The sequence below is a fragment of the Pteropus alecto genome, unplaced genomic scaffold, assembly GCF_000325575.1.
Source record: "Pteropus alecto unplaced genomic scaffold, ASM32557v1 scaffold10, whole genome shotgun sequence".
Taxonomy (NCBI): Eukaryota; Metazoa; Chordata; class Mammalia; order Chiroptera; family Pteropodidae; genus Pteropus; species Pteropus alecto.
In genome coordinates this window covers 7,618,391-7,635,258 of record NW_006431210.1, presented here as the reverse complement: position 1 = coordinate 7,635,258, position 16,868 = coordinate 7,618,391, and the positions used below count along the sequence as shown (strand labels likewise).

The 16,868-nt window shown below is 33.4% G+C and overlaps 1 protein-coding gene across 1 annotated transcript in view; it reads right to left on the bottom strand.

The window, feature by feature from the left end:
- Positions 1 to 3,109: 3,109 nt before the first annotated feature.
- The window catches only part of PDCD6IP (programmed cell death 6 interacting protein), a 53,736-nt gene continuing 39,977 nt past the window's right edge, over positions 3,110 to 16,868 (bottom strand). The window contains exons 13-18 of the mRNA XM_006905732.2: positions 12,896 to 13,144; positions 12,425 to 12,559; positions 11,209 to 11,303; positions 6,117 to 6,222; positions 4,829 to 5,016; positions 3,110 to 4,048 (exon numbers count right to left, since the gene is read on the bottom strand). Coding sequence (XP_006905794.1) covers positions 3,874 to 4,048; positions 4,829 to 5,016; positions 6,117 to 6,222; positions 11,209 to 11,303; positions 12,425 to 12,559; positions 12,896 to 13,144 — 948 coding nt within the window. The 3' untranslated portion in view covers positions 3,110 to 3,873. The remainder of the gene's footprint in view (positions 4,049 to 4,828; positions 5,017 to 6,116; positions 6,223 to 11,208; positions 11,304 to 12,424; positions 12,560 to 12,895; positions 13,145 to 16,868) is intronic.

Here is a 16,868-nt window from a genome sequence, read left to right as displayed (position 1 = left end):
ATTACATATTTAAAGTACACATAATAGGGATTCAGACTATTGATCCTTTCCTGGAGCTAGCTTGTTCACCTCACCTTCAACGAACTTGAAAGGCATACAAAATCGATGCACTTTTGAATAAATTGTGTATTCTCAGCTACGTAATAAAACAGTTGCATCTGATGTTAACGCATGAGAGAACTAGAAAGAAAATAAGGAAATATAAATGTTTTAAAAAGATAAACACATTTCACCAAACCCCTCCCCTGATCAACTGAATTACATGGTTGTCTTGCCAAACATTTCCAAAATTTGACCCCAAAAATGACACTTGAAGAGATTACCCATCTGAAAGAACTGGGGCAATTCATAAATTATGAATAATATGGTCCATCCATCATAAATTATAGGGTTGACAGATAGAAAACATTTGAACACTGCCTTCCTTTTATAGTCTCATGCATTTAATCAAAGTGGGTATTTTTATTTCCCAACCCACCATTTATCAAAGAAATTACAGAAACTATAAAGCTGAAGGATAAGCACCTTAAATAAGAATTCATACTCCAAGGAAGTAAGAATCTTTCAACTTTTATTTCTAGGATACATTCATCTGGAACCTTTTTGTTTCTTTACAATTTTCCCCCTAAGAGAAATAAATACAATAAAAATATAATCCAACTACCAGCAATGTTTGTAACCAGGAAAGAATCCAAAATCTCTGGTGTAATATAGGATTTTTTTAAAAAATATAAACTTCATACCAGAAATAAAGCCTGAATATTCTCTTTTTCTTTAAAAATATAATTTTTCCTTCTTTACTCTTCCATGTAAATCTTATAATCACCATTTAGTTCTAGTTTTAAACTAGTAATTATAACACTATAGCAGTTTTTTCCTACTTTGTATTCTGTTCTGTAAGTCAACTAACAATTGCAGAGTGTTTTTTAAAAAATGACACTAGGTTGTAACAAGATTCTTCAGGACATAATAATCATTAAAAAAAAAAATTCCCCGTGAACAAATTGAAACTTACTTCACAAATTGCATTGTACAAAGAAGTACTTTTACAAATTATAAAGCTCTAATGGAAAAATTTTTTTAAATGTTTTGGACTAGAAAGACTGCTGAAAAGAACATCAGGGACAGAAGGCTGTGAAATCTTTTTTCTGTTAACTATTTTGATTTGGGGAAGGGGTTGATAAATTGCAAATAAGATGGGGGTACAGGTACATGGGTACCCCACAAAGACAAAACGGTTTGCAGTGATATATGACTATTTTTCTTAACTGAGAATAAAGACTAAGGGGCATAGGAGTAGCCACAATGCTTTGCAACAGACTGAGAAGTCAGGTCAGCTGTCTCCAGCTAGGAACAAGAAATAATAGTATTTACTCCACTTCTGAGTAGCTCCCCTATGCAGAGCTTTATTACTTGAAGTATAACACATTTTAAACCAGTATTCCATAGCCCAACTTAAATGGTCTGGAAATGGACTCCTTTCTTTAGATTAGGAAGATAATCGAAAGGCCTGATTATAAACATAGGTACAATACACCTGAACCAGAGTGACACTCTAACCTCACCTCTAAAACAGCATCAACCAGAACAACTTTTTAGGGTATTCTGTAAAATTATAGGATGCTAAGCAAAGGAAAAAAAGTTTGGAAACAGTAACAATCACGAGGGCTTCCATCTTGTTTGCTAGAATGCAAAATGGTCCTAAGAGAAACTTCTTTCCATGAGCTACCATAATGAAACTAGAGGCTTGTAAAGACAGACCCACCAATGAAGGGCTGCAGGAACTTGGTCATCTGTACCTGAAAAACAGATGACCAAAGTATCCTCAATTACGTAAAATTTACGATGAGTGAACAAACAAGAGGGAATGGGTCTGGGTTGCTGCATAAAAAGGCTTTGCTGACAAGAGTTGAGCGAGTCAGGCATGCTGGAAGAGGGGGCCAGAAGGGGCTGTGGAGCCTCCCCTCCTAGTTTCTGAATGATGATCCTGCGCTGTCTCGGAGCAGGCCGAGCTTAGCACAGGGAATGGGCTAAATGACCTTCTAGCTTCTCTTTGGTCCTCTGATGCACTTAACTCCTTTCTTTAGTGCTGTCTTTCCCCAAGAGAATATTCAGGCCATTTAGTTTGGGGGTTTGTTTTTTTCTGCATTAGTAAGAATTATAAATTAGCAATTTGGAATATCTCTGAGTATCTTACGTTAGTATGTGATACCTTGAATAATAAGAATGTAGAACTTAAATGTCATTTACACAAGTCAAATAAGCCCATGTCATACTTTTATAATTCTATATTAATAAAACTCAGCTACGGTTTGTAAAAACTTTTTGCCAAGGTTTTAACTATTGGACTTTAAACCACTTTCGATATTCCATGTAAGGCCATTTATATTGCAGTAACAATCCTTCATGTTTTCTACATACAACAAAGTTAAAGATTTTTTAAAATATACATATATTTTTAAACCAATTCACTCTTTTACAATCACACCTTCAGTCCAATATTTAAAAGATGAACCCAAACTGTCAATGAAAACAACAGTGGACCAAGTGACAGCATCATTTAAATGAAACAATAATGCAAGAAAAGGTCAGCATTAAAACTTAGATAATAAACAAAACTGATTCACTGGAAAACTGCTCATATGCCTGATGTGTTCAAAAGTGAACCTCACACAGAAAAGAGACCCCGCTGTGATACCAGACAACTCATTCCTTTTTCATTCCAAGAAGACTGTCTCACTATTTTTACTGAGGTTCACACAGTGATTAGTTATCCTAACAGCAGAGATTAATATTAAATACAAAGCCTATTCCAGAATTGGCATATGCTCTCAAAAACTGTTTTGTGTGCTCCCTGAATTATAAAATAGTCCAATCTTTAGGAGAGTAAAAATGAAAGGGGTTAAATCTATTCATATACATTGCACATTAAATGTTACTAAGACAGTAAGATAGAAAAATGGAATAGAAGGGCACAGTAATTTTCTTTAAACAATCCCATTATATTGGACAGTATTGTGAATGATCTATTTTAATCAGGTATGAAAAAAAGATTACCAGAATTTGTACCAATTTCTTGGAGAAGCTAATAAAACATTAAACATACATATTCATTTGAATATTTATTTGAAGAATCTTTGGTAGCAACTGTGTTTCTTCCACATTATAGGACTTTTCAAAATAAACATCAAAATTAATTTGCTAATCAGCATATGAAAGATAAATTATGATATTATTCTTTTCGTTTTCCCATAACTTGCACTAATCATGCACTTAAACAGTTATCTGTTTAACTCATGTACATATAAATGAGAGACTAATACCAGGAAGAAATTAAGACAGTAATGAGAATCAATGACAAAACATAACAATAACAACTGTTCTTAAGTAATTTATTTTTAAATTATAAGATTACAATGTTTTGATTATGCAAAATAGCATAATGGAAATTAAACCAAATCAATAAACCAAAAGAGAAAGAAAACTTTGTTTTCTTTAATAACAGTACTTAAACCATCATTGTAAGTATCTGATGTCCCAATCATGTCTTATGTAGACATAAGAATAATCATTTCAAACGTTTCACTTGTGGGTTTAATTTCTCATTTTCAACTTTTATGAACTGTAATATGATTTATTTCAAATCCTATCATACCTAGTGTTTATACTGCAACCGCAGCAAATCTTACATGTGCAATCAAATGTGGAACTGGGGCACAGCTTTTAGCTTTTAGCCGCAGACAAAAATTATACACTGCATTCAGTACAATAGAATACGTTGTATTAACCAGAGCGTAGAGTTTAGTACACTTATTGCAGGATTGGTATTTCTTTCCCTTTGAACTGAACCAGCTGAACTTCTGAGCTGACATATTACGGCTGTGGATAGTAAGACTGCTGTGGGGGCTGAGGGAAAGGGTATGAAGGCTGCTGGGGTCCTGGGTATGGAGCCTGTCCAGGGCTCTGATGATACATTGGTGGGTATGGCATATTATACTGGCCGTATGCATAAGGATTATAGCCCATGGGCATGGGCATTTGGCAATACCTGATGGGAAAAAGAAAACAAAAGAACTGGATTGGTAAATGAAATACTAAAAAGATGAAACATATAACAATTATTCTAAAACCAATTTTTATCAAGAAAGTCATTTTTCCCCATTTCTCAGTCTTATTAAACAGTGAAGAGAAAAAACAGCTATTTCAAGGTACTTGTTAGAGAAAAGTGTTCCTATCCTGTTATTAATTAATGAAAGAATATCAAGTTCACTACAATGAGCATAAATTTACTGTTTATAAATTTCTAATATTTAGACAACAGAAAGTACTATCTGAAGCACATGTTAAAAGGTAGTCAAATGTCTTCCTTTTTAAGATTAACAAATTATCACAAAGCAAGCTGATCTTTAAGAAAGCACATTCCACATTTAGACTTCTGTTCAACAGTTTATCAGAATGTCAAGATTTCAAAGTATAGGTATGTAAATAAGGCCCTATCAGTCTTGCTATGCTAAGTTCCAAGAAGGCCCTGTTTATCACCTAAATAAACAAGACCATGGAAACCCATTCTGACTTCCATCCAGAAGAGATGTATTTAACATAAACCCATTATGTAAAAATTAAATATGTAAATTCAATAAGCTTAGGAAATGATTATCCAACTACTCAAATAAGTGACTATAACATTATTTTTATTTCTGTACCAGCTGATAATGTAGCTTACTCATTCATGACACCTCCTTTCAAGGGATGACACTATTTTTTAAAAGGCTAACCAGAGCTAGAAACATTAGCCAATTCATAGGCATATGTAAAGTTTCAGCCTTACCCGGGAAATCCTGGATAGGTGGGATAGGGAGGTCCTTGGGCCTGTGGAAGGGGACCTGAAGCAGGAGTTTGTGATGGAGCTGGTGCAGTCGTCCCAGTCCCCACTGGAGCTGAAGCAGTAGCAGAAGGAGCTCTATTTGCTGGAAGTACAGGAGGTGGAGGCCGGGCTGGGGGCTGGGGCTTAGCAGGCTATAAGAAAAAGTCAACATTGACTACAAAATGTTTCATGTTTCTCTCAAACTGCTATCAACTAAAACAAATGAAAGCATATGAGAAACTCTAGAATCCAACCAGATATATCTCTAATTCCCATTCTTAAATGTTGGCTTATTATTCTAGAAATGCACCATGGTTGAGGAATAATTCTCCAATTTGTGGATATGCCACAGCCACTGCCCTGGTCCTGATGTCTAGTATTTAACCACTTACTGCTCATACTGCTCACACCAATGGTCAGACATTTGAGGTGGGAGGTAGGAGCAGGTCTTGCTGTAATCTCTTCCTGGCCTCAACATATTTTAAATGAAAATTTTCAAATACTAGAAAACTTAAAAGAATAGTATAATAAACAATCACATATTTAGCAATTAATTTGGTAATTATTAACATTCAGCCATATTTGCTTAATCTATAGATATGTCCATGTATTTATCTACACAATTGCAGAATCATTTGAAAATTGTAAATTTCATGACACTAGCCCTAAAGACTTCAGCATGTAAGTCCTCATATTCTCCTATATAATCACAATACCATTTCAACCTAAGAAAATTAACAAGTATTCCTTAATGTCATCAAGTATCCATTTCACATTCGAGTTTCCCTCATCACAAAAAAGTTCTTAAAATGTATTTTTATGAAATAAGATCCAATCAAAGTTCATGTATGCATTTGATTATTATGACTCTTTCCTCTCTTTTAATCTAGAACATGCCCTCCACCTATTTTTTTCTTTCTATGACATTTACTTTTTTAAAAGACCAAGCCAGGTACCTCATAGAATGTCTCAGTTATAAATTTGTCCAACTGTTTCCTAATGGCACAATTTAACTGCTTGTTTTAACACTGTATTTACTATAAGCTGCAAGTTCGTTCTAAAAACTTGATTAGATTTTTTGGCAAGAATTCACACGTGATGCTGTATTCTTCATATTGCAAAACATCAGAAAGATGGTCACCTGATAAAAGTGGTGACATCAGATTTCTGCAATTTAAAGTCTTTTATCTTTTACAGCAAGCAAGCTGTCACTAACGTAAAACTTCCATTTAAAATGTGTGTGCTTACTGACCGTCATGGTTCTTGGTGCTGGAGTTGGAGGAGCTGGAGAGGACTGATATGCGGGTGTAGGAATTGAAGGAGCACTAGGTTCTCTGGCAATGCTTTGTTGTAAGTCCCTTATTAAAGACAAAAGTGTTATAAATTAGAACAATTTAAAAAAACATAAAATACCAGGTCTTTTTCTTACTTTTCTTCGTACCTGAAACACAGAAAATAGACTCAAAATAATGATGGTATTTTAAAACATGCTATATTTCTGTTCTGGACCATAACTAGCTTAAATCTCCTTTCTCCTTACTATTTAATAAAATGAAGTTAATTCTTATTCTACTTCTGAACACTAGGAAAATAAACTTTTTCAGAGACCATAGTAATAGCTAGAGTAAGAAACATGTCAAACTGGGCAAGTGCTCCTAAAAGACTGCCCACTCTTAATAAGAGATCATCCCCTAGATGAGAAACTCCTAACACAATAACCTACCTAACAGTTATCAGAAAACCAAACTGCTCACAGTCACCTACGTAATTTTAATCATTGTATTATATTAGTATTTACAGAACAGGTGAGAAAGCTAACGTACTCAAACCATTTTGCAAACTTCTGAATGAAGACTTTCTGAAGATATTCAACAAAATGTGACACTGAGATATTTCATGTTAACAGATACATCAAAACCTATTATTAAGGTAAATTCATCTTAGATTGCTGAAATGACCATTAAAATACAGTATTAAAAACCATAAAAATATTTTAAAATCCCCAACAATAAATTGAAATCCATCCCTAAATCTCAATAAACAAAACAGATGTGCTATAAGTGGAAATTATACACCAGATTTCTAAAATTTAGTCTGGAGGAGGGGGAAGTAATACCACCTTCATAATTTTTGTATTGATTATATATTGAAATGATACAATTTTGAATATACTGGGTTAAACAAAACATATTATTTTAATTAATTTTACCTGTTTCTTTTCATTTTAAAGTGGCTACTAGGAATTTTACACTTTCAATTATATAGGTGACTGCATAGTATTTCACTGTACAGACGGAGCTTTACTTCACCAATCCTAGACATTGTTTCTGTTACTGCTTCCAGCAATACTACACAGTTGTGTTTGAGAACATTCATGCCCACGCTACTTACAATAGCCCAAAACTAAAAGCTATTCAAATAATAACAGCAGATAAATAAACCTGTAGTACATTCATACAATGAAGTATATACAAAAACAAAATAAAAGATACACAACTGCACACAACTATATTGCTGAATCTCAAATATAATGTTGACTGAAAGCCAGTCACGAAAGTGTAGATATGAATCCACTTATGTACAGTGCAAAAACAGGATAAACTAGTCTATACTCTAACAGTCAAGATAGTGGTTGCCATGGGGAAGTTGGTAATGACTGTGTAGATGCATGAGTTATGCTTCTGGGGTGTTTAGAATGTCCTGTGTATTAATATACACATTAATATTATATTAATTGTATATTAATACAATTAGTGCATGGGTATATTCAGTTTGTGAAAATTCATTAATTGTATGTTAATACAATTAATGCATGGGTATATTTAGTTTGTGAAAATTCAACAAGACATACACTAATATATACTTTTCTTTTTTTATATTTTATTTTATATTTTATATTAAAAAATGTTTTAAAGAATTTAGGCCCTGAATATTAACAGTGATTTTAACAAAATAAACATGCCGATTTTTAAAAGCTAATATTTTAACTATTTGGCCTACTTTTCCACCATTCATTCACCTTTCAATCACTGAGCTGAAACCGCTTGACAAGCTTATAAACTGTCTCAGAACTGATTTTGTTTATCAATATAGAAATACACATGCAAATAGTGATGAGCCTAACTTTCAAACTAGAAATCTGAAATACAGAGTATTTGAAAATGAGACTATCTAGAATTTTCTTCCTAAGCCATGAACTTCTATTATGCTATAAAACTCTAAAAATAGTTATTTTAGCCCTTTTTATACTGAAAATTTAAATAAAGAAACTAACAATCCGACTAGGAAATCAATTATCATTACAAGAAAATGATTTAAACTGAAGGTTGGCAAAAATTTTGTGTGTAAAGAGCCAGACAGTAAGTATTTTATGCTTTGCAGGATACAAGGTGTCTTGTCACAACTACTCAATGCTATTGTTAATGAAAATGAAAATGAAAATGAAGAGAGTGGCTGTGTTGCAATAAATACTTAAAAAATAAGCGGCAAGCTGGACTTAGCCTGAGTTGCCATATTTTGCCAACCAGCAATTTAAACTTAGAAATCTTTTTCAGCCTTTTTCAGCTCTCACTTGGTCCTGAGCTACAGAATTCTGGGGATCTGAACGGATGTCTCAATGGCTACTGCTTGAAAGCAAAGGAAAGAGGGACAAAAGGTCCCACTCCACGCCCCTGCCCCTGCTTGGATCTGAGCTAGATCTATTTTTAGATTTTACAAACAGGGTTTTTCTGTAAGATTAGTTTGAACAAAGGGTTCTACAGTTCAAAAATAAAAGGGAGAGGGGAGATGCACACAATCAGAAAGATAAAAGCCATAGATAGTACTTGATTTTGATTATAAAAACATGAAATCCCATTAATTTTCTGAAAGAATAATAATGTATTCATTCACATGACTCAAAAACCAAAAAGTGAGCGAAAGACCCCTATCTGCCAAGTTCCCACTCCACTATTCACTCCCCCAGATAGCCACTATTCTTTTTCTTATAAGCCCATCCAGTTTTCCTTATGTAAATGTGTATTTTTCTCCCTTTTTACATAAAAAGCATACTTTACAAATTGTTCAGTCCCTTACTTTTTTTTTTACATTAACTACTTATTTTAGATATCTTTCCATACCAATTCACATTCTTTCTTTTTTAAATAGCTGCATCGTATTTCACTGTACAGATGTCGCTTCATTTATTTGACCAATTCTGGACATTTGATTTGTTTCTATTCTTTTCCTGCTACAAGTAATGTAGGATCAATCAGCTCATAAATATGTCATTTCTAGCATAAGCTAATATACCCTCAGAATAAATTCTCAAGTACAGAATAGCTGGCTTAAAGGATATATGAATTTATAATCCTGACCTTGACAGCTAAATAGCCCCACATAAGGACTGCACCAATCTGCACTCTCACAGCAATGTATGAGACCTGTTCCCACATATTTGCCAACAAAGCATGTTATACAACTTCTAGATTTCTGTTAAATCTAAAAAAATGTCATTTCTGAGTAATTTTAATTTGTATATTTTATGTTAAATGAGGTTAGGTATTTTTTCATATGCGTAAGAACTACTTGTTTTTCCTCTGCAAAATTGTTTGCATCCATTGCCAATTTAGGTTTTTTTTAATCCTCATTAAAATCTAGGATTTCCTAGTAAATAAGGCTTCTGCCTGATGTTTCCCCAATTTGCTACAATTTGACTCTGCTTATCATGTTATGATGAACTTATCCTTTTTTTAATGGCCTCTGAATTTTAGTCAGAGTTATAAATTATAAAGACCCTCTCCATTTCAACTTTATTAAGGAGTTATCCCATATTCTCTTTTATACTTTACATTTCATCTTACACACTTTAAGTTTGATCTACTTGGAATTTATTCAAGTATAAAAATCACTTTTGTTTTCTAAATGACTAGGCAGTTGTCCCTAACTTCTTCTAATTAGTTTAGGATCTTTCTTACACTAAATTCATGTATATATTTGAATCTTTTTCTATTTTCTAGTCTGTCTTTGATCTAATCATGTACCAGTACCATTGTGTTTTTAATTAGAGAAAATATTATATATTTTAATATCTCATAGAATTAGTTTCCCTTTACTGTTCTTTTTATTCAGTTTTCCTGGCTAATCTCATTTGACTGTTTTTCTACCTGAGCTTTAGGATAAACTTGTCCAGTTTCAAATGAAAATCTGTTGATTTTTTTAAAATCAAAATTATGTTGAATGCATAAGTTTATTCAGAATTAACATAGTCATGAATTTGAGTCAACCAAAAACACTGTATATTTTGACATGCTCAAGTCTTTTGTGACACTTGGCTGTCTAAAGGATCCTGCCACTATCTTTTTAAGGCTAATAATTTATATGCCTTGGTGTTGGCAGTTCTTGCTAATTTTTCTAACCATAAAATCCTTTCAACAAGCCTTTCCTTGTTTTAGGAAATGGTTCTTCAGTATTATCATTTAAATATTTGTTTTATTCACAATTTTGGCTTTTCTTCTTAGAGGGGAATTCAATCTTACACATACTGAATCTTCTTTGCCTATCTCTCTCTAATTCTGTTTTGGTTTCATTTTCTTTGATTTCCGCATTTCTAGTCTGTATTCCTGTGTTTTCTTCACTGCCTATATTCTCCTTTTGTGTTCCTTCCCATTTCATCTTATATCTGTGATGGTTTTATTCTCTTCTTCTTTCCTGAATTCTGACACATTTTATCACTTCTTATTTAATCATCGCCTTGAGTTCTGATATTTCTGTTTTTGGTGTGCCTTAGAGAAATTGCTTCCTAACCTTTATTTTTGTTTCTTAATTCATGGTGAAATGTTAACCCAGCATTTTCATCTGTTCTGTGACAATATTATTCTGGTGAATGTTCTTCATCTATTAAGTTGTTAAATTCTGTTCACCTTTTCACCTTCATAAATATACTCTCTTCCTATCAATGCTGGCCCAGCTTTCTGAGTAGGCTCCTTCAGAAAGTGATTTTGCTGATACTCTCTGAGCTATTCACCCTGTCTTTCCCATGTTCTGTGCCTCTAGTGTATGTAAGGGACCTATCTGCCACTTTGTAGTAAACTGCTTATGTTTACTGGCATTTCCTGAGATCTGCCACCGTGAGCTGTTTTGTTATTTGTGACATCACTGTACTTCCTATCTCGAGAGTTTCTGCTCTTTTTATCTTTTTGTTCCCAGATCGTACAGTTGTTTGCTTGTTGATGTGTAAAATATCCAGGGAAAAAGAAAGGAAATTGCTATTTCATACTGCCAAGTTCACCCCAAATGTCTCCTCCACGTGGAATTTTTAAAAGAAAAATACTTTAAGTACAATTTGATACACGAAACAAACTTACTTTAAGAGTTCATCTCTTTCTGTCTTCCGTGCAAAAACTATATCACTGCATTTGTTCTGGAACCTGACCAGGATTTCAGTCAGCTCATTATAAAACTATAAGCAAAAAACAAATACAATAAACATGAACAATTTTTTATATAAGGAGAAACAAAATCTAAAGCTCATTTGTCAATAATGGTTAAAACTAAAGAACCAAAATCTTGTTCATGAGACACAGTCATATCACTTAAGTCCAACAACTTAATATTAAATATGACCTAAATTTCCCAAAGAAAATAATAAAATCACTTTTAGAGAACAATGTCACCAAAAATTAAATGGTAAGTTTCACAATCATTAAGATTTTCCCAATTCCTAAAGTCAACTATTTAATAAAGACACTAAACCTATTTAATTGGAAGAACTAGATTTGTACTTTCACTTCAGAAATGCAGAAATTCCTTAAAAGAATTTCCCAAGAGTCTCTGGATTGTTTTCTCAGCTTATCTATTTCAATAAAGCATTTTAAACCAAATTAAAATATTTCACTACCCTCCCTATTTCAAAAAGCTCTGCATTATTTCTACCCTCTCTTCATAGGGCTTTACATTCTATGTACTATATTTACATCAAGATAACTTTATTCAATGAACATTATGGAGTTAAAGTATCAAAGGGGTGGCGTATCTGAAAAGCTTAAAAATCACTTGTTCACTCATAAGCAAAGTAATTGGTAAAAACAAATATAAGCACTTCTCTTAACTTTTTAAAGGGAAAAACAATAAAATACGTAAAACATATTTAGTAAGCACTCTGATACTCAGGCAATTACAAGTGTATCATTATCCAAACCATTAGCACAGATTATAAAAGCCATTCCCACCGACCTTCCCCACCACAGATTCAGTTTTGCCTATTGTTTCCTCATAATTCACTCAAATTGGTGAACTTTCCACCCTGCAAAAAAGTGTCATTGGTTTTTGATATCTCTGTGCTAATTCTTGCTACAACAAATGCCTACACCCCTTTCTGCCTGGCAAAATACAAAATGCATCAAAGTTCCCAGGAAATGTTGCCAACTTCATTAAGCTCTTATAACAAAACTCTCAGAGACAAAAGACATTAAAGCTAACAAATTTGAAGGAAAGAATAATTTGGTCCATCTGGAAAAACAACTTCCCAAACTATACTTTCACATCTATACTGGTTAGCAGTTGTTTCTTTGTACATCATACCTTTGTGCCCTCCTTCAAATTAGCTACAAGTTCAACAAAGTTGTCATATGCAGTAGCTAAATTCTTCAAAACTTCTTCTCTTAAGTTAGCTTCATTGTTAGATTGTTTCATTTTAGAAAATTCCTGGTGTGAGACCTTGTTAAAAAAAAGATTTATGAATTACATTTATCAAATTAAAATAGCTCCTAATATTTTTATTGCTATTTTTCTAACTATGAAAATCATCTATGATTACATGCAGGAATTACTAGAAATTTACCTAATATTTCTTTTGGAGTAGCACAGTACTTTAAATGTTTAAGTAAAATACCACAAATTCAGTACATGTCAAAACAATCAAAAATGATTAGATTCCTATTAATATGTAACAGTTGCAAAAAACACAATCTTAAATGAATACACATTTAGTCCAGAATTATCTTTTCTGTAATTTTTTAAAACATAAATCTTATTAAAGTATATAAACTTCACCTGAATATTTTTAAGAAGTCCTTCCTGTTTCTTTAGAGATTCTTGGACTTTAGTGGTGAGACCTCCATAGACTCGATCCAGTTCAGTAACAGAAAGAGCTTCTTCATTTATCACACCATCTTGAGCCAAAGCAGTCAAAAATTTGCTTGTCATGTCAAAATTCACTGATTTCAGGTCATTCTCCAGACTCTCTCTTTCCTTCTTTACTTCATCAAGATTTGTCAATAAGGATTTTAAGACATTTACAACCTAAAAATAACAAAAACAAAAACCTTTATTTAATTGCCAAAAACACAGAAGCCAATTTCAAGAAGGGACTTATAACAAAGGTTCACTTATAAGTGGAATCTAAGAAACAAAAAGAACAAACTAATCAAAAACAGATTCACAAATATAGAGGACAATCTGGTGCCGGCCAAAGGGGAGCAGGCCGGGGGGCTGGGAGAATGGGGTGAAGGGTTAAAAAAGTACAAATTAGTAGCTGATACATAGTCACAGGATGGGGAGCATAGCATAAGGAATGCAGTAAGCATTAATGTACTGGCTAGGTAGAGAGCCAGAGGCGAGAAAGAGCAATTAGGGGGATCATTTTATGTAAATGTCTAACCAATGTACCATATACCTGAAACTGATAAAATTAAATAAAAAAAGAAATTCAGAGTCAGGGAGAGATTTCTCAGAGAGCCAAGTACAAATTGTACATCAGATTTAGATATAGACATTGTAGCTTTGATGAACTCAGAGTTTAACAGCAGCAGCAAAAATAACACTGGCCAAAAGCTACAATTTACTGAACATTCATTATGTTCCAGGCACTGTCCTAAGCACTTCAAATATAATTCAATGTGTTCCATATAATATCCCATATGGTATATATTACCTCTATTCCCCCATGAAGAAGTTGAGTCTCAAAAACTACGTAACTCACTCACAGTTACAAAGCTACCAAAGAGCAGATGTAAAATCTGAGACCTAAGTCTGCCTGAGTCCAAAACTAATCTCTTATCCACTCTACACTAGACTGCCTACCTCTTATGACTTTGAGGCAGGGGAAGGTGAGTTTTTGCCAAGTAAGCAGATACCCTATTTTGCCAACACAGGAAAACTGAGAGAGACTTATGGAGAAAGTAACGGAGGCAGAAATAGAGACAAAAATATAGATGGAGAGAATACTTTAAAGAGATAGAAAAATAGATATAACAGAAAGCTATAAACCACACGCTTATTTTATATACTGGGAGACAAAGAAGGAGAGAGGGTTCTTTCATTAAGAATTTTACATCTCTTATTCAGTCCAGGCAGTCTCTGATTTATATCCATGTGATTCATAAATTCCCCTTTATAGTAACAGTGTTATAGTGTTCAAGTGTCCTCTAATGCCATTTACAAGTTTTCCTCTTTCACTCCAATCTCTTCACACTTTTGTTAGGACCATCAGGGAGAACACCAGCCCCAATTCCCATATCTGCTTGCCCCAATGATGCTCATAAAAAGAAAGCTGAAGAAAAGTAAAAGGAAGAAGGGGATATCCGTGAACCCCATCTACGCCAATGTTTCTTCTTACCAGCGGCATTTCCAACTCCAATGGCTTTCCTCATCAACTGCCTATTTCTAAGAATTTCTGTCCACTCTTCATCCCAGTCCTAGTTAATTCCTTGACAGGACTGTCCAGAGTAACCCTCTTTAGAAGTCAAAAGTTTCTTTTAAATCTAGGTGACCTTCCTTTTGGCCTATGTTTACCAACTATATCTTTTAAGTGTCCTAATCTTAATACTGAGTCAATTTAAAAAGAAAAAGAAAAAATGAGGGTGTGGGCAGTAGAAAGAACTACGACTCCTTGAGGTCCAAGAAGCATCAAATCAGGTACTCTAAAAGGAAGAGGAGAAAGAATCATTCATACTTGGGTAAACATGACAAAATCTGTTCAAGGAACCTAAGTACAATTTGATGTTAATAACATGGATTAAAAATCTCACAGGATATACTAGTAAATGAAGAAAAAAAATGTGCAAAAGCATATATATACAGTATGCTGCATTTTTAGTGAGAGAAATCAAAATGTAAAGATATACATACACATAATATTTTATGCATATATGTATGCTAGTGCATTTTTTGCAAAAAAAGAAAAACATTAAGGACAAACCACAAACTAATGAATACGGTTACTTATAGAAAGTGGATGGGAACAAAGTGGAAAGAAAAGGAATGAGATTTCTCTGCATGGCCTTTTGAATCATGTATATTTTTTACCCATTCAAAACACAATTAAAATTAAATCAAAACTTGTATGCAAAAACAAATGAACTAGTTATCCATGAAAGTGAAACATAATTACACAGAAAAAAAATTTCAACTCTGACTATACTCCCTTAGTAGTTGTAATAGACTTAGCTAGTATGTAACCAAGGGCAGTTTGCTGTCTGGAAAACTCAATTTTCTCACCTGAAAAATGAGAATAATACTGATACCTAGCTCAGGACTGTTGTGAAGACTACAAAAATCCATATAAAATGCTCAGCATAATTTCTAACAGGCCAAGTGTTCAATCAGTAGCCATTATTATTAACTGGTACTTAAGTTGTATGGTTTAATGCTACACTTTGGGTACATGATGGACTGAAGAGGCTCAGGCATCCAAGCATTTAGACAGGGACAGGGAAACAAGGAACAAGAGAATTAAGACTTAAAGCATTCTTTATTTTGCTGAATTATAACTATTTTTGTAATTATGTGACATATTTTGTATTGGGGGATGCAAATGGATATAAATTTAAAAAGGCTGCAACAGTATTAACTGTTGGCATATTTAAATTGACAACGGAACTTTAGCCATGACTTTGACTTAAGACTTTACCCTACATGAAGTCTGTTTAGCTATTAGAAAAATAAGAAATGACATTTTAATCTCTCTATAAGTTATGTCCAACAAAAGCTAGGAAGAAAAAAAATCAGCCAAGCAAAATAATCTGGGAGAGAAATAGGAATATGCAGAAGTGGTTTAAAAAATTGTCTAACAAACAAAGTTGAGTCAGGAACACTAACAGTTATTATCCTGAAACAGACTCAACGTCTCTTATATAGTATAGAAACTAAGATCCTAAGATCCTCTCACCAAATAGTGAGTCAAAATTGTGGTGATAATACTGCCAAGTTAGCTAGTAAGTATTCTGAGAAGACAGACACGGTTCACATGGACACAAATTCCTCTTCAGTGAAGAACTGTACACAAGGAAGCAGAGTGATTTGGGAAGAGAACCCCTTCAAGATTTTAAGAAGCAAAAGTTGTAATAATACCAGCTGCATTATCAAGAAAAGCTAACTTCCTAACTTTTATGGTAGTCGGTTTTCTAACCAGAGTGGTAAAGAAGGACCAAAGAACTATTTATTAAGTCTTATTCCATATCATAATGCTATGATTCTAAGTCTCTAAAAAATATGCCATTTGAAACAACCAATTTATAAATGAACTTTTAAACTACCACATAGAGATTCATTCTATGACAAACATCCTTTTGTTTTAACTGTCACAGAACTAGTTTAACCATTTCAGATAGCTGGCCACATTTTAACAGAGTAAATAATGTAGAAAATGAATTAGATCACTTCCACAAGAGAATGACCCAGATAATAAAGAAAAGGAAATCACTGCCTAAATAAACTCAAGTCTGAGGCTTAACATGTTATCATGTTAAAGTATATAAATAATTAGAATCCTGTGGTATTTATCTGTATGTTTTATAAATGGCTCCAATTAGCTTTCAACTGCAAGCAATTACATCCCTTTATTAAGTGAGAGTGACAGTGGTTATCATTCAAATACTTTCTGAATCCTTATGTGTTAGGTATTGTTCTAGGTGCTAAATTAGAGTCCCCTGGGGGAGGGGGATGATTAAATAAATAGACAAAGAGAGTCATATGGTAGACAATCACAAAAAAATGAGGAAGGAAAGAGAAGCAAAGGGCAAGAGGC